A 26,372-nucleotide genomic window follows, 5' to 3' on the forward strand; every position below is an offset into this window, starting at 1 on the left:
TTGCGATTTAAAGGTCACTTCAGAAAAGGAATCAAGGTCAGACACCGCTAATCCTGCATCCGAAGCGGCCTCTCCTTTCTCCCGCTTTCTCTCCCCACCGTGACGCCGAGCCGGCAGCGGGGGCCTGGGCTGCCCAGCTCCTGCTGCCCCCCCCCGCCCCCGCCGGCACGGCCCTCCCGCCGCACCCTTCGCTCCCGCGCCTGACGCCCGGACACACGCACAATCGCGGGGCTGCCGGGCACCCCGGTGCCCCCTTCCTCCCTCTCCTACGGCGGGGCCGGGGGCGGCGGTTCGGGCCGGGAAGCGGGACGAGCAAGCTACCGGCGGGGGGAAAGTTCCCCAAACTTCGCCCCGGCGGGGCGGAGCGGAGCCAGCAGGGGCCGTGCACTCGGCCCGGCGGCTCCCGCCCCTTCCCCGGCGGAGCGCGGGGCAGGCCGGGCCCCACCGCGGCCGCCGCCTCCCCCGGCAGGGGCGGGCAGGGGGAGGAGCGCGTCGGGCAGGGCCGGGCGGCGCCGGGGGGGGACGAGGGGGAGCTGCTGCACCTGATACACCGGGGCGGGAGCGGCGCTGCCCGCCGCCTGCGAACGCCTCTCTCCGCCGTTAGTCAGCGCTGGTCTCGCTGCTTCTACCTTCTCCCGCCCCTTCTGCGCGGAGCTGGGCTCTCGCTCCTGTTCCCCTCGGGGCCGGCGGCAGCGCGTCCTCCCTCCTCCTCCTCCTCCTTCTCCCCGGGCCCCATGGCTTCGGCCGGCAGCGGCATGGAGGAGGTGCGCGTCTCGGTGCTGACCCCGCTGAAGCTGGTGGGGCTGGTGTGCATCTTCCTGGCGCTGTGCCTGGACCTGGGAGCCGTGCTCAGCCCCGCCTGGGTGACGGCGGACCATCAGTACTACCTGTCCCTCTGGGAGTCCTGCCGCAAGCCCGGCAACTTGGACAGCTGGCTCTGCGAGTCGACGCTGCACAGCGGTGAGATACGGCGACCCCGGGGCCCGCCCCGGCTCCGCTCCCTCCCCTGCCGGCGGCACCCTGACCCCGCAGCCGCCCTCTGCCTGGACACTGCCCCGTCCCTCCTTCGGCCCTTACTGCCTTCCTCACTCCCCCCCAGCCTCACCCCGAGCGCTGAGACTTACACACCCCCACCCCACCCCCCCCCGGTGCCCTGGCTGCCCCGCCAGCACCCCCCGAGCCACCGCTCCTTCATCCCCGTTCCCCCCGGAACCGTATCCCAGCCCTTTCCCGGGGCCAGCCTCTCCCCCAGCGCCCCGGGCCGGAGCAGTGCCCGGGGCCCTGCCTCACTACCCACCGCTCCCCCTCCAGGCTCCTCGCCTCGCCCGCTGCTGCCCCGCACCTCCGCCCGCCGCCGGGAAGAGTCGCCGGCACCTTTGTCCTCCGCGCCCCTCCCGTTGCCGAGCCGCTTCGTCCGTTCTCCTCCCTGCCTTCCCGGTCCCTGCGCTTGCCCTCCTCATTCTCCTCACCCTCTCCCCTGCCTCCCCGGTACCGGCATTCGCCCTCCCCGGGCTGCGCGGCCCCGGCCCCGCTTCTCCCTGGCTTGCGGGTTGGGGCGAAGGCGGCGGCGGTCTCTGTACATGGCGTGTGCTGGGAGCGGGGTGGGGGGTTGGGGGGGGGCAACCGGGAGTCCCTGCTGGGCTCGCCCCTCTGCCTGCGAAGCGGTCTGGGGTGCAGGGGAGACGTGAGGTCGGCTTTTGTGAGGGAAAGGGGTGGCTGATTTCGTATCTGCCTTTGACTGTGTTTTCACGAGACATCCCGAGTTCGGACTAGTTTTGATGATTTTTGCGAGTGGCAGTTGTTCTCGTACAGTGAGAAGCTATTGGGGATCGAAGATCTTATAATTCCCCCCAGCCCCCCGAAGTCACTAGTCGTGGAAAGTTGGGGTTTCCTAACCAAAACCGATTGCTATTTTGTCCCGAGTGAGGACGCTGGGCTCCGGCTCTCTCTCCGTCCCCCTGGGTGTGCTTGCGTGTGTCTTTAGCAAGTACTGATCTTCCCACCGCCTTTCATACTCCTTTGCCTTCTTGCCACACTGTTTCAATTTCTTGATGCTCGTTCGTTCTTCAGCTTTCTAGGTCTTTGGTCATAGACTTATTATTTTTTTATTATCATTCTTTTAATGTCATTTCACTGTCGCTTGTAGTACTCAGTAAAACGGGTTGTGAATGATATAAGCAAGCTGCCTGTTGAATATTTTTCAGTGAATTCTTTTGTGGTACCATAATTGTTTAGGTTTTCGTGGGTTGTTTTATTTACTTTATGCCTGTTAGCAACTTCTGGAGTCCCAATAGAAACAGTGACAAATGGAGCCAGCCTTTTCCACCCCACCCCCGGCCCCATTTTCATTCCCATCCCTGCCCTCCACACACACACGGTTGCATGGCTAAATCATCCATTTGGATTGCTGTGCTCTCCGGTTGGGTAAATCATACAGGGACAAGATGTTTCTTTGGGGAAAGAAGGCAAGGGGCAGACTGTATGTTCTAGATGCTTTCCTTTTTCCTCACTTCTCTGAAATCCTTGCATAGGTTCTGGCAAATAACTGATCTCTGAGTAGAAATTGCACAGGTTCCTTTGCTGCTGTGCTGTTTATTTTTTTCTGTCATTGTGTGGAGTAATATTTGAGGGTTTGAATGTTGTTTGGGGTATTGTTTTAAATCATGTAATGCCAAAAAGACTTGTAAAGAATTGTCGGTTTCAATCAGTTACCAGAGCATCTACACAAACTTTGGAGAGCTTTCTTTTCTTTCCCCAGTATAAATGGAAATTTATGTAGGAATGTCAGCTTCTACGTGTCTCCTTAGCAACATGAATCCTTTGCCCCTTCTCCCTGTCTCCTGAAATAGTATCCCCTTGATTGCAGAAAGACTTTTCAGACGGCTTGAATGAGAACCTGCTCCAAATCCCTCCCCCCCCCCCCCCACCTCCGCACACACTTTATTGGGCTCCCCCACCTCAATCCTCAATTCGTGTCCACCCCCCACGCATGCGTGTATACACATATACACACACACACACAAAAAGTGGGACATTAAGAAAGCAGGACAGCTTATGGAACAGCATAAAAGGATACTAATCTCTCTTGTTGCTTTGGTGGTTACCTGTCTGTTTATGGGAAGGTGGAAGATGAATGGGTGAGGATGGATAGGAATGAAATGTGTTTTGTTTGGATACCGTGTGCTGAAAATTTGCCCTCTCCTGGTGCTTTCTTCTAGCCTGTGCAAAAATTCCTGCCTGTCCAGTTTTATTCAAGTTTCTTGAATGAGCTTTATTCATTTTCCTTAGATACTTTCCACTCTAGTGGAGCCAGGTTTCACAAGCTACTGGGGAAGAAGTGAATGATTGTTTTATTTGAGGTGACTGGAATAAACTCTTCATTTTCCTCATGTTTGGCACACAATGCTGCACTTGGAGGAGACCTGAAATACAAGAAACTGTACTGTTCTCCCTTCGCTTTCTGTGTTACAGTTCCCATTAAAGTCAATGGGAAGGCTCTCTTTGAGTTCACCAGGTTGGATTGGGCTCATATTTGAGACCATTTTGTGTGCTTGCCTTAATATTTGAAGTGCACTTTCCTCCTACATCAAGAATATAGCAAGTGGTATATTTTGGAGAGAGTGGAGAGCTCCCACAGGGAAAGCTCTTTTAGCTTGATACTGGTGCAAGCAGCTTTGTAGCTAGCTAGCTGTGAAAAGCTGTCGTACACACAGGAAAAAGGCATCTTCACCCATGGTTTTAAGAGATTTACTTCATCATCCCTTGCAGGAGAGCACCTCAAGTGGCACCATCAAGGGCAAGCTCGTGTTAGAAGCTGTTAAAGCATATTTGAGGTTTAATTAAAAACCTTTGTTGTAATTAGATGTAGGACCCCTGACTGCTATCAAAAGGGCAACTTAGTAGTGGAAAGCAGAAGGAAATGTACAGAGCATTACTACATTGGCTGTTATAGCAGGAAATAATCCTCAGTTTTCCTTCAGTGTTGCTGGTGCTTGGAGTATGTGTTCTTGCACTGTTTTGAGGGCTTTTTTTTATAGCTTGCAAACTATTCTTTGCTCTTGCACTGCTTTTAAAGTTGTGTAAGTGCTTCATGATGTTGCTAGTTCAAGTACCTAAAACAGTCAAAATATTTTTTAGGAATCTGAATGTTATATCTCACCTTAATTTACTTTTTCTTCTTTTTGAGTCTTTAGGGTCTGTGTAAATCACCTGTTCATTTTTTTTCCTGTAATTGGAAGAGCAAGAAAGGTATTCTTGCATATCCCTTGTCTACCTCTTCCCTTGATGAAATTCTAAAATTCCCATTAATAGCAACTTCAGGAGCTGAAAAACTAACAAAGTTGCTAGTATGGAAAGCTTCGTGATAAAATCTTGAGATCCATCAATGGTGCTTTACAGTTTCACCAGCTGTCTGGGCATAAAATTATTTTCTATGATCAAAGCTTAACTTGGCTAATGCACAAGTTAAGTCAGCTGTATTTTAAACTCATGTGCTAAACTAAAAAAAAAACAACTTACAGGGTTTGGAGTGTTCCTTTGGTATCTTGAAACAAAATTTTTTTTAGACCTCATCTGAAGTGGATTATGTTTAATTTGTGATGGTTCATTTGCAGATTTACCGGGAGTTGAGAGTTATGTATGAATATTTATTTCTATCACAGCATCTGCCTAAAATTAAATGCATCTTATATACAACTGTGTGGTATGTCTATACCTGTACAAGTAGTTATCTTCTTCCTGCAGAATTAATAACAATAAATTTGAATGTATGCAATAGACTGCAGCCATTATAGTTCTTTAAATCAAGGATATGCAAATATGATGTGGAAGTCATAAAGGGTTCCACAGAGTCTGATCTGCAGGTAAATATTGTGTATTTTGGCTTCAATTCATGTATATGCTATTCATAGAAAAGAATGGCTCCTTCGCAGCATTTCAGTTTATTGTGAAAATAGCATATATAAAAATAGGTTTGTATTGTTTCATGCTGGTTAACTATATTCATTCTGGTTTATGGGGGCATATGACTGTTATTTCTCAACCCGTATATTTGTTTATGCAATGCTCAGTTTTCTATCTCAAGGAAATAAGTGCAACAGAGTTTCTGCATATGTTTAAACTTAGTGGTGAACACCATAAAGATAAGCTTAACTTATAGCATAGTGCAGTAAAACAACTTGAGTCTAGTTTTGTGCTTATAATTCTGTTTTAATTTATTCTTAAAATAAAGCATCAGAGGCTGCTCATTTGGTAGCACTTGAAGGGGTTTAACCTTAATTATACATTAGATGCAGATACGTGAATTATCATGGCTCAATAGTCTTGGATGGTATCCGCTTGTTTTGAATCTAAGGAGTTGTTCCAAGGGGAAATTGCTTAGCTCCAAAGCAGTTTCCTCATTAGAAGATCTGGATCATTGCTCAGAGTTGATGTTGACACATATTTGTAAGAAGCTCAGCAAGGCTGATAGTTTGCTATAAAATGTCATAAGAAGAACAAATGTAATTTTACTAAGTCTGAGAAAAGTGGCTTATACAATGTAAGGAGCAATTAATAAAACATTCCTTCTGGTTTTGAAAACTGTAGTCTGTTGTTTTGCATATTACTCTTTTTAATAATCATCCCCAACACTTCAGCTGAAGGTGGATATAAAATGAAGCCATGCCACTTCAGACTCGCCATCTAAGACTCTGAGCAAGCTGATCTGACTTTGAAGTTGAGTCTGACTTGGAAATTGGCCCTGCTTTCCATGGCGAGCCGTACTAGATGACCTCCAGAGGTCCTTCCCAATCGAAATTATTCTGTGATTCTATGATGACTGACTCTGTTTACACCTGATGTATACCTGGCTCCTTCAATGCATTCAAAATGCCTTGAATTTGTTAACTACCCCTTGCAGTAGCCCCAGATAGAATATTTTAAGGTCTGCTTCCCCTTTTACAAATGGACCAATTATTTTAGCTTCAGGCTTCCCAAGGCCATGCTCTGTGGGAGCAGCAGATCTAAGATTCCTGTTCAGTAGTCTGGACCATTTCAGCCACCCTTCTCCAATCAGCTAAGAGATGTGTTTACAGCACATTTGTGTGTAAAGCGTGAGGTTTGTGTGAGTTTATCTGATCAGATCAAGAGGACCATAGATCTTGTAATTGATAATACTCTTTTAAAAAAAAAAATAATGCGGAGGGCCACAAAGATGATGAGAGGGCTGGAGCACCTCTCCTGTGAGGACAGGCTGAGAGAGTTGGGGTTGTTCAGCCTGGAGAAGAAAAGGCTCCAGGGAGACCTTATAGCAGCTGTCCAGTATCTGAAGGGGGCCTACAGGAGAGGTGGGGAGGGATACTTTATCAGGGAGTGTAGCAATAGGATGAGGGGTAATGGTTTTAAACTGAAAGAGGGAAGATTTAGATTAGATATGAGGAAGAAATTCTTTACTGTGAGGGTGCTGAGGCACTGGAACAGGTTGCCCAGAGAAGTTGTGGATGCCCCATCACTGGAAGTGTTTAAGGCCAGGCTGGATGGGGCTTTGAGCAACCTGCTCTAGTGGGAGGTGTCCCTGCCGATGGCAGGGGGGTTGGAACTCAGTGATCATTAACCTTTCAACCCGAACCATTCTGTGATTCTATGAAAAAAAAAAATAAAAAAAAAAAAGAAAGACTTCTAGCTTTAGTGGGTTATTGGTACTGCTCTCGCTCATTACTGATTTTAAAACTGCAATGTATCCTGTTGCTTTAAGTCTTGTTTATTTAATGAAGAAGTCTTGCACCAGTAAGTTAAAAGATGTTCCTCGTGTTAGGAATAATGTAAGTGGTTTAAATATTTGATGAGATTTTATATTTAGAATCACGTAGGGAGTAACCTTGCCTCTGTCACTGATTTGTGGCCAAAGATGACCGCATAAGATTCAAGGTAACAAGCAGGAGATGCGGTAAAGTCTATCCAGCTGTATTGCTTTATGTATTTTCACTTGTTCCGTTTCTATAATATAAGGGCCATCATTTTGATGGGAAGTACTCCTTGAACTATTTTAAATGCTGATTGTTTTTCTTAAAGAACAATGGAATGAGTTTTGAAAATTACAAAAGATTGCCAGTTTGCTTGAAGAATATCGGTAACTGTGGGAAATAATTGCATTCCTGTTCCAGTGCAAAGCGTTGTTCTTCCTTTTTCAGATTGCTAAAATGTAGTAGTATATATAGAAGAGGTTAGAAAAGGTGAGCTTTTCTTGAAAAGCTTATGTAACACATCTCCCACACTTCTAATGACATAATTCTAAGATTTCCAGGTTTTTGTGAGGTTCTTGCAGTTGTGGGGGTGTGTTTTGTTTTTTTTTTTTCTTGAATGAACGAATATCCAATAATTAAAATGCCATAGTAGTGAGCTAATCTCAGAAGAATGCCATGTATCCAATGGAAGAAATGCCTGAGTACATGCTGTACTATTCTGTGAATGAATTATAGATTACATGACTTTCTGTAATACTGTGCTTGTCTTGAAGTCCTCTGTTGGCAAAAGCGGTGTACAATGCATGTTGACTTTAGATAATAAAATAAAGATCTATATAATGGCAGCACTTAACTCTATATTTGAAGGTGCACTTCGTTTAAAGGATTTTAAACCATGATTTTAGAAATGCAGGCAGGCCACGGCTCACAGAGCAGCTGTACAAAAAACCCCCAAAGTGTATATATTTTGTATAAATAAGGAATGTAAGCTTTAATCTTCAGGAGAGATGTGTGTCGTGGGCAGATGAGCAAGCACCTGCTATGCTTCAAGTTGCTCATACATCTGTAACCCCTCCAGGCATTAGACCATCTTGTCTTGCAAAATCTGTCTCTGTTGCACAACAGCAGAGTTGCTTACCATATTTTTGTTGCTTTTGTTGTTCAGAATGATCTTCTGTAGAGACAGGAGATAAAACTTGGGGTGATGTTGGAAGGGACCAGTTAAGTAAGAGGCACTTCAAGGCAAGACTCAGATTTGGTTTCCCTCCTACCTATTTGCTCACAGACCCCATAGATTTAATTTTTATCTTTTTCCAGCTTGGGTCTAGTAGATGGAAGACTCTTCAGTCTACCCTAGCAGTTAAGAAATTCTTCTGGGCAGTGGGAGCAGAGGTTCAAGTCTGGAGCTGGGAAGCAAAGACCTTGTGGTTTCTAAGAAGTCCTCTAGCCCCTGATGTAGTGCAGATAAGGAGGTGCCTGACTTTCCTCCTTTAGTCAGCTGCCATCACTAGCCATTAGCATTCTGTGTCCCGCCAAGACATAGGTAGACCCAGGTTTGCCCCAGTTAGCTGCTTTTTTGGACGCATCTCTGTGCTTGTTCTGTTCTTTGACTGGCTCTAAATGACTCTCTTCTCGGCGTCAGGAGCACTCAGTCATCCTACAAGCGTCTTGTACAGTAAATGGAGAGTGACTGATGCCTTCTGTGGAGCCTCTGAATTGCCCTTAGGAGCCACTTAGGGATTTTGGCACCCAGTATAAAATGCTCAAATTTCTGTTTGGATGTTGTCAAAATCTGGTGAATTAGAGCTGTGAGAAAGTCTCACTCTTAAACCCGCATGTGTTTTGCGGGACTTGGGTTATTGAGGGCTTTGTCCCACATGCTGCTGTGTGGATGAAGACCAATTTCTTAGGTAATAGCTCAGTACATAAATCTCCTGTTGAAGCAGAAAATAGTTTTGTCTCTTCCACAAACAGCTTCTTTTTAACGTATCTGTGACCTCACATAGTTATTTTATGCGTTCAAATTCATGACTTTCAAACGAAAGCCTTGGTGTAGTGTGTTTGAGTTCTGTCTTAGGGAAATTATGCATTCAGCTACAGCTGGCTGGTTCCCACAGCTCTGGTAACGCTTTTTAGGTGTCTGACTCAAGGATCCACACGCACAAGTCATTCTGATACTTTAGAAATATCTTATTCTCAATCAATAAAATAAAAAGAAAATGTAAAAGCCCGAGTATGTCTGTGCAGCAGCTAGCAGTAATAAGCATACTATACAAACTGACAACAAGCAGAAAATATTTATTTATTGTGATTTTTGTACAAGGCTCCACTGTGGAAAGCTGTGGCTAGAGCAACTTACTGGAGGTTTGGTATGGATCCTGCCAGAAAGCGCTTCTCTCCGCAGTGCGCAGAAGTGTACACTACAGGGTCTCAAAAGGCTGTACTTGTGGTGCTGGCTCTACAAGAGCAGAGGAGTATGGACCAAGTAACCTATGGACACTGGGCTTCCCAGCTTTAGCCAGTATTCTCTTCATCCAGAGCAGAAGTGGTCTAAGCAGCTCCTTAAAAAAACCATCATTTTGGCTTAGGTGAGGTTCCAAAGGACTGACTTCTCTGTGGAATAATTTTAAGTGAGAACTTCATGGTGATTGCAGTACTTTACTTGGTATTTCCACTGAATTCAGTGGAGCTTGGCCTTAGACAGAAGTCTGTGCATCTGATTGTGCTGAAGAAAGAGGAAATTTTACTGACCGTGTGACAAATGCAATTTTATAAACTAGATTCTACCTTTGTGTTCTTATTTAATCACTACACTCTTTAAACTTTCATTGGCTATTTGATAGTTAAGTTGATGAGTGTTTATGAACTTAGAAATAGTTTTGAATACGAAGCAATTATGATTAGCTATTTTATTTATCTTAGTTGATTGTTATGACATTCGGTGGGTTATATTTAATTTTCTATGTGTGGGTGCCTCCACTTTCTATGCTTTACTTGACATGTTCTTTCAAATTCATTATTCTTGAATTTGAATGCTATATTACAATTTCTAAGAATATTTATTGGCTGAGGGCAGATAAGTGGAAGCTTTGCAATGAATCAGAAAAACTAACCTAAGAGTGATTTTCTGTTTTGTTTCTTACCAAGGTTTTGTTTAGTGCTGGAAGAAGGTCAGTCATTACCTTCATCATGTAACAGCTGCATGCATTTTCTTACTTCAGCCTCTGTGAGAGGACTCGGTGGAGAACCATTGTTTGAAAGAAAGGAATGCTTGATTGTTTCTTAAGAGATTAATTCAGTTCACTTACATCATTTGAAAGAGCCACGTACACAAATGTTTCAAATACTCCACGATACGTTTTTATGTCTACCACTTCTTCTACTGTAGAATACCATGTCGATAAAATGTTTGATTTTGGGGGAGCTTGCTGAAAACATGAAATCTGTGACAATGATAGGCTCTTGCATTGCTCTTTCTTGTGTTCACAAATGACCTATTTATTAAAATAAACATTTCAGGACTTTGAGATGTTTTCTTCTTCTTTTATGGCTTTTCCTGATTTTATCCTAGTACTGAAGTATTATTTTGCCTAAGAAATAGAGCAGATAGAGCTGCTTTTAATTAAAAATGAATATATAGCTCAAAGCCTTAGGTCATTTCATTTTGGGGGAAGAAGGGAGGAAAGTCACATATTTCAATGTGCAATTAACACTGTGATTCTGTATCATTAAGAAACAGGCAGAATTTCCAAAGAGCAAGGAGACCAAGCTATCCTTACAAAAAGGCACTGACTTGTGTATGAGGCATTAACTGAAAAGAAACGCTAACATCATGGTTTGGGGGTTTGTTTATTTTTTCACTGAAGATGGTAATTTTAATAAATTTTACACTATAAATATTTTGAAAAAAATGCATTAAATACGTAGCTTCCTATTTATATATATTTTCAAATACTGACTTCTATATCCCTAAACTAATAGGCAGATTATTATAATAAAAAATATGCAAACACTATCATCCCTATCGGAACTGCAATATATACTTCCCAAGGCTGCAGACGTTCTGATGCTTCTTGTGCAGTACAAAAACATGTTTAGATTTTCAGAGCTAAAAATAGTATATATTAAGTGAGGCTTTTCTTAAGAAACTGTCTTGAGTTACTTAATGACTGTTAAAATGTATTATTTCTAGTTGTTCAGATTGGTTAGGTGGCATTATCAGTGTAATTCTTAACATATTGCTAATATCATGAACACTGAGAAAATCTGAAGTTATGCTTTCTGTTGACACTACAGTTATAAACCAGCAAAGCAACTTAACTTGGGCATGGCTGTGAGACAACAGGGGTTTTCAAAGTTAAAAGTTTATTAAGATTTGTAAGAGTGCAATTTTACAGGTTCCTAACTTTTTTCTTAGATAGTGGATGTGTACTGTAAATAAACTGTAGTGATGTTCAGTGAAAAATACCGATGTACATTCTTAAAGTGTACCCAGATTGTGTTTTGAATCCAGGAAACTAATAATGATTGTCTATAAGGTCCCATTTTGCTCATGTTTATGCACGTTTTTATCTCTGTGAGAACAAGCAGCTTCACTGAACTGCCGAGGTTCCTGTACTGAGTCTGGTAACTTACTTGCAAGATTGGTGCATGCCCAGAAATGGTGCAAGTATATTTTGGATACCCTGAAGTAGGCTTATGATGTTTATGTTCTGTGTACCAGTAACACTATGTAACCGAGCAATCTGCTGTTCCCATTTTGACGCTGTGTGTTATAAATCACTCTTGGGTAGTCCGAGGAAAACTACAGATTTTTATTGTAGAAAACTGTGTTTGCTGTATGTGGTTATATTGTTGTAGCTATCTAATTTACAGGGGTTCTTCCTTTAGAGGTAGCGATTAAGTTTTCTTTGGATGTTTCTTTTCTTTTGTGTAAAGTCCAGTGGCCTGGATTTTTTCTTAAAAAATAATTAGTGGTCAGTACAAGGGCTATGCAGGTTTTATTTCCTTAATCCAACATAAGCTTTATTTTGTCACCAGATCAAATCGCTTTCAGAATTGAAAGTTAAGATTTTTCTAAGATAACAAGGAGATTTAAACATGTAGTTTCCATGGTAGTCAGTATAGGAAAATTCAGTCCAGTAGTCTTTGTGCACTAATGTCTGACTTTCATGATGTTGTTTAACCGGAATCCTTCTCGGATGCAGCTCAGGGTAAAGGCTGGTGGCATTGTATGCTCCTGTTAAAGAGGCTGGAGGTAAAATAAAGGGGCAGTTCCAGACATTGTGGCCCAGAGCACGATGTTCAATACCTGATCCTCAGCTAGCAGTGAGGAACATTAATACCCTCAGTTTTTTTGCCACTGTCAACATCGCTGAGTAGGTTCTCTTAGTCAAGAAATTAATTTTGTTTGTCAGTTCTTTTTTAGTTGGGAGTGTAGGTGTTTTCCAACACTGATTTGTCCTTCTACCTCCCACGTCATTACTATAGTAAGGTAGTTTGTTTATTTTTTAACCTTTCTAAAATCCATAGATATATCTGTTGTGGAAGCTAAACTATATTCTAACCCCGCACTTATATCATCTTTGCCCCAGTTATTTTCACTTGTTTTGTAGTCCTGCCAATGTGGTTTTGGAAAGCAATAGGATACTCAACTTTTTTTCCATTAGTTGAAAGGTGTGCAGCATTGGAGTAGCGTTTGCATTAGATTTTGGTGTCTGATCAATGTGAAGATAACATTTAATATTTTATTGTTTGTGTGGCTTTCAAAAATCTTAGTTTCTGAGTTTTCCCATCTGGCACTTTGATTTATTTCATCAATTTTGTATGGCTTTTAACTTTGGGGCAATATGGATTTATGTGTCTAGTCTTTGTATCTGTGTAATTTTCTAGTGCAAGGATTCCTTTCATGTTGTTCCAAAGCGGTCCATTCTGTTTATTTATTTCTGTATTTTATATCTGTAATGCACTCTGATATTGGAAGAATACTTTCTAAATCATCAGTACACTAACCACTTGGTGTTTCTGAAGGATCATGGCAACATTAAAAACCACTCTTCATATCATTCCCATCCATAACTAAAATCGTATTTCCATCCCAATAATAGTAAAGCGGTGGGACACACAGCAAATTGACGTTGGAGATTGCATGCTGAAGGCCAGAGAAGGAGATTGTTCACAGGCTTGGTGTTTGGTCCAGTAAGAAAACAAGGAGTTAAAAGACCTTGGAAGGATGAGTACTTAGTAATTAAAGTATTAGTAAACAACATGCCTGGATTTCTAAAAAGAATGAAAATAAATGTGTGTACTTGCACAAACACACCTTTAAAATTGCTTTCTCTTTTAGCAATGCTTTTATAGCTTTTTTGTTCCCTTTCTTCTTTTAATCTCCTTCATCCTTTTTCATATAGTATATGAAGTCTTTGTGGTGATAATGACTGCCAGCCTTCCATTCCCAAACCTCACAGCTGCACTGTCAGTATTTTCAGCAGATTAGATCCCTCTTGAAACTAGATGTACTGTTTTTTAAAACACTGAATTTTGCTCTTTTTGAAAAGAAAATGTGAGGGTTTGTTGTTGTTCTTATTTTAGGAACCCTAGGATCTCTAAGTTTATTTTGGAAATAATTAATCTGATTTTCTTTGAACTATATAACACATTCGGCCATTTTATTCTGAATATCATATGTATCGCTAGTTTTTTCAAAGTAATGAGATGCATTAGATCCATAGCTAACACAAGCTGACTTTAGATCATCTTCCTTGAACTACTAAATAGTAGTCATCAACAGTAAAGAGTAATCTGAATATTTTTCTTGATGCCCATTATTGCAGAGAGACGAGGTCTTAAATACTGTTTTGCAAGGAGAGACGGCACAAAGCCTGTGCCTTTTGAAAGTCCTACAGACACTTTTAAGTTGGATCTTTGATGCTGCATAGACTCATGATGGCCATCAGGTTGCAAATGGATATGGTATAAGACAGCAAGGGTGTTGTTTGTAACTGTATCTGTTATGTATGAAAATAACTAGAAAATATACTGGGTGAAATCCAGAAGTTGCTTTTGGGGGAAGAAAAAAAAACACTGACCCTTTAAGATAACTGAGGTTTTAAAACGGACTTCAGATTAGACCCAGTCTACGTCTAATGATCAGTACTGCCTTTAGAAGGGCTTAACTTTCACCTTTTTTTAGTGTTGAAAAGGATTTATTTTTTATTCCTTTGAGCATCTTCTTCCTTTACCTTAGTTTTGCTATTCATATTATGAGGCCTTGGGTACTTCCTAGGTGACATGTGTATATGATAAGCCTCCATGCATTTCCCTTCCTATGTCACCCTAATCAGCTCAAGTAGAGGTTTGACTTTCACTCTCATCTGTGAGAAAGTTACAACTGACTGGGGGTCAGCTAACACACAATAGCTAATCCTGACCCAGCCTCAATCGCTCATTCTAAATTGGACAAAACCAGGGGACCAAATTATTCAGTCTTACTCGAGCCAAAATCCCAGCGAGGCCAACTAAGCCTTGAAAAAGTGTGGGAGGTTGCGGCACTTTGCTCCTGAGTTGTATCTGTTGTATAAAGGTGTTTCACTAATTAGGAGAAAAGGAATCCAAAGCCTAGTTGTTTATTTACCCGGGCCTTGATGCAGGCTCTGTGTTCCTCATATTCTGCTGTTTCTGCCTATGGGCTTGTTTTACTGAAATTGTATTATTATTTTTTTCCTTCTCTTTTCCCCCCCCCTAGACTGGCAGATAGCTACTCTTGCTTTGCTGTTGGGTGGTGCTGCCATCATTCTCATAGCTTTCCTGGTTGGGTTGATCTCTATCTGCGTGGGATCTCGGAGGCGGTTCTACAGACCAGTTGCAGTCATGCTCTTTGCTGCAGGTAAGCAGCTTACTGGCACCATTATGAAAATTTCATAAGAGCAGCTTCACTTTTGTGAAGGAAGACGTGCCTTGTTCTGCATACTAATTCAGAGGCATTTGGTTTACTTCTGTGTTAACTCCAGTGAAGTTTTTCCAGATACTGGTTCTGCACAGCATTAATCATTTTTGCAGTTGTACATATTGATGCATAAACAATTATTTACTTGCTTTATATTTATTGTTTTGTGACATAAATGCAGCAGGGGCAACTACAGAGGATAAATCTCAAAGTACTATTTTTAGTCTGTGACTTTGTGCTGTTTGATGTCCCCATTTTTATTCTTCATACAAAGCCATTTCTGTTATTTTAATGTTCTTGCTTTTACAATTTTAAAACAAGATAATTAATGCTCAAATATGAACCCTTGAAGCCCTACATGTGAAAATAAATAGGATTATGTTGCAAGGTGTTTATGTATGCCTCCGTGCCATGAGGAATTCATTTTATTGTGTCAGCTTGCTTGCTTAGTTATTAATTTAACAAGCTGTCACAGTGCAGTCCCTGTTTGGTTTTAAAAACATGAAAATGGAACAGTTTACATAGACTATCACAAAATCTTAAGGGAGATCTATGAATCTGAATTGTCCATAAGACTGGTCCAATGAGGTATATCGAATCATCTCCTTTTGTACATTCTGGTGTTTTGGGTTTTAGTCAGGAAGGATGTTTCTGTTTCTCCTGAGACTCCCCAAGCAGGGTTTGCCTTCATCCTGTCACTCATATCTGCATTGGAACCAGCAGCTTAAGCGCCTTCAGATAGACTGTAATGAAGAGGATGACAGAACCTAGTCTTCGGGATGTATTGAAAGAAGTCACTTACAAGGAAGGATATGAAAAGATAAGGCTGCAGAATTTGCAGGGTGTTGGGAAGTGAAACAAAGCTCTGGGGAAGGCTCCTGCTGCCCCCTGCTGTTAACGATACCTTGATTGAGCAGCAGCTCTTTTATTTGCTCAAGAAATGTTGGTAGGTTTGATTTCATTTGCTTTTATGAAATGAATGCAACCTAGGATCAGATTTCCTGGGCAGAAATCGTATCTTTTTGTTCTATGTATCGCATTGCTTGCTTGGTTGAATGAATAAAGGCACTGGTACCATTGCATTAAAATTTAGTATTAATTGTGATACTATAAAGCATGCTGGGCAGTAAACTTTGGAAATGGGTTTATTGAATTTCTGTAGTGGTTTCTTATTTGGATTTTGACTTAATTTCTTGTAACATTGTGTCCTAACTTAGTAATTGTTCAGCCGTATGCTGCTTATCTTGCTGTATTGCTTATTTGGTATATAGTTAAGTTTGTGCTAAAAAAATAGAAAGCAAAAAAATATCCTTAAATCCAGCTGTTTGGCTTAATGCTTAATCTATTTTCCTCTGTATAAAAGTAATTCTAGCCTTCACTATAAAATTTAGGGTGGAAGGGTGGCTTAAAGCTTACTTGCATCAAAAAGGAAAAATACCTCAGTGGTTTAGCTCACGAGCGGTGTTCAGCTCTTTCCTTTGCCACTGTGTGTGTGTTTATGCACATGTATTTAAATAGCTGTGACCTGAAGCATACAAGAAGAAGAGAGATGATGAGGCCGAGATGGCTTGTCCCATTCTTCTTCATTATCTGGCAAATCTGAGGAGAATCCTTTTGGGAATTGATGCTGACATTGTTAATGTCATTTCCTACAGATATTGCCTCTGATGTCAGCTATTTTTAGAGGTGAATATGGACTGGCATATCTTGAAAGAATTACGGAAAATGTCCTGTGCTGAAGAGGTGAAAGTTAAGATTGCAGCACAATGTAGTCTGTGCCTTACACAACTGTTCATGGATTCAAACCTTCACCTGTGGATTTCACAAGTTCTTTGAGGATAAAACCTGCCCCTGCCTGTGAATCTGCTGACAAGACCAAATATTCTGTATGACTCCTGTTAGGAGTCCACCAGCTGCCTCTGGAATAAGGACACAAGATTAATTGCCTGGAGACATTTAATGATCTGTGTGTCAGGTGGAAAACATCACCGTGTGAGAGAAAGATAAAAAAAAAATGGAAAGGTGTTTTCCAGGCACTCTAGAGTCAAAACAGTTGACTCCAGGTGCTTTTTTCCTTCTAGTTTTGATTTATTTTGATTTCTTTTTCTTTGTTTTCTCAGCTTCAGGTTACAGTTAGCAACTCTTGTAGGTGAGGAAGAAGATTGACTGACTAGGACTGGAAGACATGAGAAAGCAAAGGGACAAAAAAAATGACTCAACTTAGATATTGAGAATAAGCCAGCAAGCAATCAACAGATGTGAATGTGTTTAAACTACATCCTGTCAGCTCTGTGTAATGGGGAAAGGAACCGGGGATACCTCAGGTGATGCAAAAACATGGAGCAGTTGCAGGACACTCTTACATGGAGCTACCTTGCCTCAAACAGCTTTTCCGAGCATTTTTGGACTAGTAGAGGTCACTAACTTACATAGTTGCTGGGATGTCTTAGTGGTCATGAACCAAACTGGTCCTGAAGCTCACAAACTTGTCAGTGTAGTAGTCTTATGGTTACCAGATTACTGAATGTGAACTAAGTCTTAATTTAGGAGTAGAGAGAAGAACTGTAATTGTTGAAAGTCCATAAAAGCAAACAAAAAAATAATTTAAAAGATGTTTGCCTTCTGGGGCTATGTTTTGTCAATGTTTAGAAGAATAACCTGTTGAGGTTAGTAAGCTTTTAACACATTTCACAGGATGCTTTTACACGTAAGCTAGGCAAACAGTGGCTAAGTGAAAGTACTATAGGTGAGAGAGTAAAAAAAAAATGATGGCAGATAATGTTTGGAGAATACTTAGAGATTTATCTTTCCATTCTGACAGAGAGTCAAAGCGCAGTCTGGCTGGATTGCATGCTGAGTTCTGTGCTATTACCTAGCTTTATAATGATGCGGAAGGTAGAATAAAAGTCTACTTGTCAAATTTTACAGTAAAGCTAGAAAAAATTGCAGATACATTGGAGGACAGAATTTCATTTTGAGAAATTGGTAGAATGGTCTGAAAAAATAGGACTGACTTCAGTAGGATGTAGTGCAAGTTGCTACAGGACAGCAAAGAGTCATAGCATCAAAGGTATATTGATAGGAAAGGTACTCTGTAGGTCATGTAGTCCAGACTTCTTGTTGAGGCAGGAAAACACTAGGTCAATGAGCTGCAGCTTTGACTGGACCAGTCTTTAGAACTCCAGGTATGAAGATTCCACAGCCTCCCCAGGCATGTTGTCCTGGTGCCATACTACCCTCCTTATATTTCCTTCTTTCCTGATGTCTGTCCTGAATTTCTGAAACTGAGATTTGTGTCCATTGCCATTATCTGAAATTGCCTGGCACTACAAAGAAGGGTTTTTTTCTATCATTATTGCAGCTACGTTTTCAGGTAACTGTAGCCTGGTTTGAAATTGCTCCTTAGCTTCCTTTTCACGTGTCTAAAGAAACCTAGCTCCTTAGGTTTCCTCCTCTTAAGGATGATTTGCTCCAGGATTCTGATTATCTTGGCAGCCCTTTGGATCCTTGTCCTTAGTTGATGAATCCATGTTCACTGCTGATTGCCACTTTGTTCTCCGTGTGCTTGGAGGTGGACTCCCAAGAGGACGTACTCCATAGTGTTTCCAGGGATTGAGTTGAGGCTGACCCATTCTGTGGATTTTTCACTTCTAGCCTTTTTAAAGATGGACACAACATTAACCTTTTTCCAGTCATCTGAATATCTCCTGATCACCATGGTTTATTTTTTTTTATAGCTGATAGCGTAAGATCACATCGGCCAACTCGTTCATCGCCCTTGGGTCAATCCCATCTGTCTCCATAGATATGGATGCAACTCTAAGTCTTCCCTAACTTGTTCCTGCTCTGCTGATGCTCTTCCAAACCATGTCACTTAAGAGGTTTTGGAGAAAGTGTCACAGTGTATCATCTGTCACTTATACTGGCTTTCCTGTCCATCATTGTATAAATACGTTTTCTGAACTTCCTTTTGCAACTAATGCGCCTGTGGAAATCCTTCTTTATTACCCTTTTTGCCATTTCCCAGCTTAATGTTGGGCTCCAGCTGGGCTTCAAATTTCCTGATTTTGTATCGAAGTATCAAAACAGTGCTTTTATACTCCCCTCTCATTGCTTGTCCTTGCTTTCTGCACTTGTGTGCCCCTTTCTTGCACATTCATTGAGAAACTCCCTGTTTGACCACCTGGGCCTCCTTCTGAAATTCCTGGCCTTCCTGTGTAGGAGAGTGGTCTGTTCTTGAGCTAGCAATATTTTCAAAATCGGAACGGACCCCCTTTCTCTTCATGCTGTTTCCCAATTAATTGCACAGGTTGTATTAAGTATAAACAACTTCCTAGTTAGCAGTTGTGTGTGTGTTAACCTTTGAAACTGCAACACCCATTGGTTATTAATGAAGTGCTTTGCTCATGTGAATGAGCAGGAGGAATGGTGTAGAGAGCAGAAATACAGAACTTACTAGCCAGCACCAACATTTTAATAAATATAGACCAATTATAAAGCGTCATTATAAGTTTTATTGGACAGCAAAACTGTTATAATTAAACATTTGAACAAGGAAAAAAAGATTATATTTTCCTAGTTTTAAAGTGTTTGTTGTGATTTTTACGTGTTTAATATGGTAAGTACATGTAATTGCATATATTTCATGTAAATAGAGCAAAACTAGTATTCTTGTTCCTGTGCAATTGTCTTGCAAGCATTGTAGTGCTAGTCATAAAAATGGATCTAAACTTGAAGTGAATAGTCTAATTTGACTAGTCTTTTTTGAGTAGCGTTTTGAAGTGGAATTTATTTTTTTTTTAAGATTTCTTTTGCAGCCCTTTTCTACAGAAAAAGCCTAGTGCTTCTGAAAAAAAAAGTAGTACATATGCTTCCCATAAACAGGTCAAAATAGCATGAAGTTCCTTTAAATTCATTGGAAGCAGATCAGTAGTTGCAAGCACTGGTTTTAACATCTTTTTTGGATCATACTGGTCATTTTTCAAAACTTCACTAAGTCTTCTTTCTAGCCTACACAGGTTCTTTCCCACTTTACAGGGAGCAGCAACAATAACAGGAGGCAAAAAAAGTGCAAAGCGGCAGTAGTGTTGTGCAGTGGGGTTGTTTCCGCTGACGAGTTGCTGCCAGCATTTTCTTTGAGGTTTTTCAGTAGTGTAGCTGGATCAGTAGTAGCAAAAGCAGGAAGTCTCACTACAAAAATGTCTAAAAAACCTGTTTTGGGTGTTGCTTCTTTAGCCACATGTTCCTCTTCCAACAGAAACACTTTGTTTTGTTTTGACAAGTCTAATCTGTAGATTAAAATTCAGCATACTTCATATGTTAGATTGAGGGAAGATGGAGAGCTTCCTTGGTTGGCACTTGACACGCACACAACAGGGCAATTCCTATGTTGACTCAGCAGAGATGCTGCAGCCCCGGTTCGGGAAGCCACTGAAGAACTTGCTTATATCCATTCATCTCAGGAAATCCTTTTTGACTTTGAATGGTCTTAAAGATGTGTCTGAAAGCTGAGCATATGTTCAGGTATTTTTGAGTGTAATAATGCGCTCATTATACAGAATTGGAATGCATAATCTTTTCATAAGTGCAGGCACTTCCCCTAGTGTACCCTGTCAAAATTTCTCCAGTGTTGCGCAGTATTTTGTGAGCTGGCATACAAAAATTATATTAAAATGCAATAACACAAAGTAACACTTCAATAACTTTAGGATTAAAAAAAAGTCCTGTGGATTTTAGTATCCACATCAGAAAATCCACTATGCAAACATTATTCAGATTGTCAGTCTCAAGTCAGAGTGCAAAGACTAGTCTGTAGGCTACATGGACAGGGAAGGGGGAAAGAAATTTCTGATGAGTGTCTTGTAAAATGTTACCACCAAGGATGGGTAATGAACATTGGAAATCATTTCCCCATACCAGTCCCCACCCAGAGGACGGAAGAGCGTTACTCTCCAGAGTTAATGAAAGGTGCCGGTTTGACAACGATAAAGAGTGCGTGTGGGACTGAATAGGCAAATGACAGATTTTGAATGTGCAAAGTGTTCAAGCAGTAGAAGAATATAATTAATGTTATTTTATTTTCTGGTAATTCCTTCATGAAATTTCAGAAGGGCTCCTGTAGTCCAAAGTAGTCTTCCTTTCTCTTATCCACTGGCATTTTGTATTGGCACTGGCTTTATAGTAATTCTCTAAATAGCATTCGTTCTTCTTACAATACCTAATAAAGTGTAAAAAATGACCCAGTCGATGTTAAAGAACGTAGTTATTATGGCATTACATTGCATACCATTGAACTTTCATCAGCATATGTCTCAAGCCTGCAAATACTTAAGCATGCGCTGAACTTTGTGGATGTGCCCACCATGACTGTAATCCGGGGTTGGGGGTAGCTTACAAAGACCACGTGCTGAAGTCTTTAAAAATCTCCAGTGTAAAATGCTGAAAGGAAGCATTGCGATAAGGCCATATCATATAATTGAGGGGCAAAAAAGGATGTTTTGTACGTTCCTGTGATGTTTTTTCGTTTGTGGGTGGCAGAACTAGAGACCTGAAGACTCACTACATCATACAGCTTGTCCACATCTTCAAACCAAGTGTAATTTTCACCTGCTTACCTTGGAAACTGTTGTCCCAATTTTCTGTTAATGCGCACCTGAATTTAAACAAGAATAGATGCCGAGGCAACTGAAATCTTCTTGTGAAAATTGGGGTTCTTCATCTGTGTATTTTCCTTTTCAGGTTACTGTATGGGGTTTTTTTTGATGTAGCACAATAATTAACAGGTTTGCTGAATTCCACTGCAGACGTGTGGATCAGGCTTCAGGAGATCTGGCGCTCTCAGACACAGTGTTGTAGAAAGTAATGATTTCTAAGCTTTTTACTGCCTTGGATTTGATCTGGTTTATTAGCTTTTTTTTTTTATCATGAAGCATTTCTGACCCACCCCCTAAATTCGTAGGTGATGTTTTGCCAGCTGGAAGTTTAGTGACTGATCAAACTTTATAGATTCCTTGGTATTCTGTGTAACAATATCATTAATTCTGATTACAGTACACAGTAATGCATATGAAATATGTAATTCAGTGAGTCTCTACTGAACATAAATATGTATCGCCTACCACAATGAATTATTTCTAGGCTATTAAATGATTTGACTCTGAGCTATATTTCTTAATATTCCTTTTTTCTTGCTTCTCATTTTGACTTATTTATAATAGCTATAGAACAAGTGATCTTAGTTTTGTTGTTACGGAAGGAATAAAGACTGCAAACTAAAATACAAAGGAGAGGCAGAAGAGAATTTGGAAAAGATTGCTTTCATTGTTTATTTCATGGACACCTGAAAGATCATCATTATACCATAGCAATAACATTTGTTCGTCAACGAGGGAATATGGAAGAACTGGTCTGATCTGTTGATGAACTGTAGGTGATATTTTTTTCAAAAAGAGCAGTACTTACAAGCTAAAAATGCCTGAAGACCGTTTTAAATCTGAGTTTCAGTTATGTGGTGTTTTCCTTGTTTTATGGAAATTAATTAAAGCTGCTTCTGACATTTTTTTTCTTTTTTTTTTTTTTTTCTTTTTCAGTTGTTCTTCAGGTGTGCAGCTTAGTCCTTTACCCAATCAAGTTCATCGAAACGGTCAGCTTGAAAATATACCATGAGTTCAACTGGGGCTATGGCCTGGCTTGGGGCGCAACTATATTTTCATTTGGGGGTGCCATTCTTTATTGCCTGAACCCTAAGAACTATGAAGACTATTACTAGGATCGTTTAATGGAAAGAAAAATAACAAAAGGATTACCCCATCTTTTCTAACTCACAGTTTTTTTAGAACACTTGTGGAGCACCAAACAGTCTGCTCTGTTGATAAAATAGCCTTTGCCTTTTGGGTGTGAACACTATAACCAGCTTTTCCAACCATTTAAAAGAACTGCAAACACCAGGATTGCTGATCTTACATAGGCAGATGCTGCAAGCTGCTGATACATACGCTTCATTTTTCCTGACAACGAGTAAAAGGATCTACGTGACAGCGATCATTGTGAGAAAAACTAGTTGGAATGAGAATGCAACGCCAGCATCTGCTATTGCCTTCAGGGGAGCAGCTGGTATAGGCTCCATTTAGAAGTTTCCCTGTATCATAGAGGATTCATGTCTGATAAGCAGGCAATGGCATCTTGTACAATAGGCTGTGTTGGCCCCTTGTTACTTGCTCAAAAAAGCTCTTAAGGAATTAGTTGCAAGTGACTGTGTTGAAGGCAGTGAATGTAACTGGTTAATGACTTGTCTAATATCTGTATTCAACAGTCTTCTGGGAGATTAATAATGAAAAAAATACAAACAAGCCACCAACCACACAGGATTTCATGAATTGGTAATTGACATCACTGTGCCAGCTGTAGCAGATTGTTGAAGGAAGTCCAAACCTAGAGACATGTGCTTCTGACTGTGTAGTTGGAAGTTGTCTCAGCTCTGAGTATTTTGTTGGGAGGGTGGAGATAAAGGGGGGTAGAAAAAGACTTCAACTGTCCCTGAGGCATCTAAAATGCATGAATGAATTGCAGTTGTCCTAAGTACCTATTTAACTTCATGAAAACAATGCATATGGAACAAGTTCAGTTATATTTTTTAAAGGTATTTGTTAGTATAAATGAATATATATAGTACAAATATAAATGCAGAGGGAGAGAGACGATTAAAATTGTAATATGAGCTGTGATGCAGTGGTTAAAATACTAACTTTGTACACATTCTTGAGAGTCTTGGATTGGTACCCCCCAATTTTGGCTGCTGTTACAAAATAAACATAAAATGGTTTGTCTTCTGTATATGCCGTTGTACAGACTCTGTGTTATGGGAAATGCCTAAAAGTTCACATCAAGTTAAGATAGAATGGGACAAAGTAACTATTTGCTATTCCATGTGTAATCTAGTAATTACTAGAAATTGTTTTCTAAGGCTGTTGTAATGAAAAAACTGCCATTTTTTAAAAATCTGGTTAGGTTGCAAGTGTCTCTGATCATCAAGAATACAGCTGAGACCCCATCATGTCTGTCTTAAAGCATTAGCACTGCAGGAGGTAATCTCGTTTATAAAAGCTGAGTTTATCATGGACCAGCTGATGATTATGTACATCTAATTACTCCTTGCTTAGTATGTTTCCCACTTAAAACATCCAGAGACTGTACACGTGAAATGAAACCCAAGATAAAATAGGGAGAATTTATACATGAATTTAATCCGCATCACTTTTATTTTTGTTTATGATTTGCTTATTTGGATATTTTCAATTAATTATGAACATATTTTTATACAATTCTAATTTTTAGAAATAACTATTTTTTTTAATGGAGAAATTTAAAATATATTCTATGTGGACCTCTGCAAAAGCAGGTAAGCTGGGGTTGCACATCCACCTCTATACCAATGGTTTTCCTGGTGCCATGGAAAAGACTGCTGATGTTGAGACTGCGTCTACAGTGTTAGTGCCTTTGCCACCATTCACAGGGTGCAGAGGTTCTGCAGCGACCATGGGGCCACAGGGCTGCCTTTAGGAGGTGGTTGTGAAAGTATTGCTGACGTATGGAGGTGGTTTATAAAACTCTGGGGCTCTTCTCAAGTTAAATCTTTACTGCCATGGTAGAATATTCTGTATCAGCAGTCTTTCCAGGACCAGTGGTGATTAATTAGATTAGATGGAGCAAAATGATGGCTTGACTTGGACGGGATTGTATGGCAATGCCTGGAGAACAAAAAGGATGGGAGAAAAAATTATGTCTACGTGTTTCACAGGCACCAGAGAGCATTTGTAACTCTGCTTTTTTCCTGAGACAGACTTAAGGCAGATATTCGGTATATAGTTAACTCTATCTTTCTGAACAGCTGTGTAGTTCTGCTTTTATTTAGCAGCATGGAGAACATTGTAGTTTGGCATGGGAATTAGGTTAATGTAGAGAAGCCCACTGTGAGAAGATTTCTGTACCTTTCTAGAACAGTGTTTTGGTGCTGACATTGTGCAGCACTTCGCCTGTGCTGACAAGAAGGTGCAATTCTGAACCCATATCGTATCTACTAATTTATCAAGTAATTTTTTTTTTTTTTTTAATGTAGAGTTTGAGCAAAAACAAATGTCAGGCCTAAGGCATATGCAAATTAAAGGCGTGCACTCTGAAAGTCACCCGGCTCTTAATATGAAAGATGTTCAGGCAAAAAAATCTACAAACGTGAATGCCTAAAGACAAGGTTCTTCATTCATATTTGAGTCAGAGATCTGATTTTCAGTCTCAACACCTGCTTTTCCTCTTGAAGATAATGCAATCTAGTATGACACACCTCTCAAACTCCTCAGGTCCTTTGCATTTGGGCATCTAGTATTTGGGTTTAGGTACCTACCTTTAGTTTATGTTGTTACTGCCATTTTGGTTTTTTCCCCCCTTACCATTGCCAATTTCAGCAAGCATTCTGTTTCTCAGCACTGAACTAAAAGTAAATACAACATTATGCTGATTTTTTTTCTAGCCACAAAAAGGATACATATCTGTGTCTTGGCTATACGTACAACTAAACAATCATTTTGTACATTGTGCTTGTGTCATGCCACTATTATTTCGGTTGTTTGGTTTTATCTCACTGGCAGGATGATTCTCACACAACAAATCCATTTTTTTTTCTTCCAAATATATATGATTAAATATATATATAGCAAACTTGCAAGCAGGGCTAGTTATTTGTATTTTTTAAGCTTAAAGTATACCGTCCGGTGCTGACAAGTACTTAGCACCTCTTCTGGATTTCTTGCACAACTTCATTTAGCTTTGGTAAATTTTAAAAACAAATGTAGAGACACCTATGTGTTTGAAATATAAATGACATATATGGATTAGCATGTAACTGTATATTATTAAACATGCAATGAACTGGCTGGTAAGTGAAGTCTAATCTTATGGCTAGCAATGTAATTTATTCAGACTGTATTTTTGTACAGAGCAGTGCACACTAACCTATTGCCTCTGTGTCCTCTATAATGCCTAAAACTGTGCCTAGAAATTTCATTTCTGTCTTTAAAGGAAAAAAAAAAATGAAGACAACTAAATGCTTCATGTTGTTGATGGTTTTTCTGATGTTGTTCTTTATTTATTTTTGAAAAGTGTACGGTATGTTTATTAAATGAATCCATCAAAATATGGTTTGTTTTAAATGGTCATTGTTAGCAGGGAAGACACTTTTTTTTTTTTTATCAAGACTTTTAAGTTTGCAGGTTTAATACCATTTCTGCATTTCACGATTTTTGTAGCTTACATAAAGTTATATGTGAAAAAGTAACTGAAATAAAAAAGATTGTTACTCTAACCAAATGTGCCTGTTTTGCTCCGAGTGGAATATATATATGTATGCAGCTGAAACTGGCCCTGGTTTTCTGTTGGTCAGGCTGAGAAGGAGCAGTCTGCTTAGGCTGATGAATGTGCCTGGTGTTCAGTTACCATGCTGAAGGTATCTTATCAAAATACACAGGGGGAGAGAGGGAGAGATGCAGGATCTTGCTGATGTAAGCCCTCCCTTTCCCCTGGCCACAGAACAAGTAGCACAGGGTAGATGTCATGAGTGTCACAGAGCCCGTACTCCCCTTATAAAAGTGCAAGCGTTGTCACATCAGGAAACCAAGCTGCTTTTAATGTGGCAAATAACAAGGCCATGTATTGAA

The 26,372-nt window shown here is 40.6% G+C and overlaps 1 protein-coding gene across 1 annotated transcript; it reads left to right on the plus strand.

Moving 5' to 3' along the window:
- Positions 1–526: 526 nt before the first annotated feature.
- TMEM47 (transmembrane protein 47) lies at positions 527–26,022 on the plus strand. Its single transcript, XM_074153136.1, has 3 exons — positions 527–960; positions 14,467–14,607; positions 22,257–26,022. Exons 1-3 carry the CDS (start codon positions 735–737, stop codon positions 22,433–22,435), a joined length of 546 nt encoding a protein of 181 aa, XP_074009237.1. The 5' UTR covers positions 527–734; the 3' UTR covers positions 22,436–26,022.
- The last annotated feature ends 350 nt before the right edge of the window (positions 26,023–26,372 follow it).

Source organism: Numenius arquata, chromosome 1, assembly GCF_964106895.1.
Source record: "Numenius arquata chromosome 1, bNumArq3.hap1.1, whole genome shotgun sequence".
Taxonomy (NCBI): Eukaryota; Metazoa; Chordata; class Aves; order Charadriiformes; family Scolopacidae; genus Numenius; species Numenius arquata.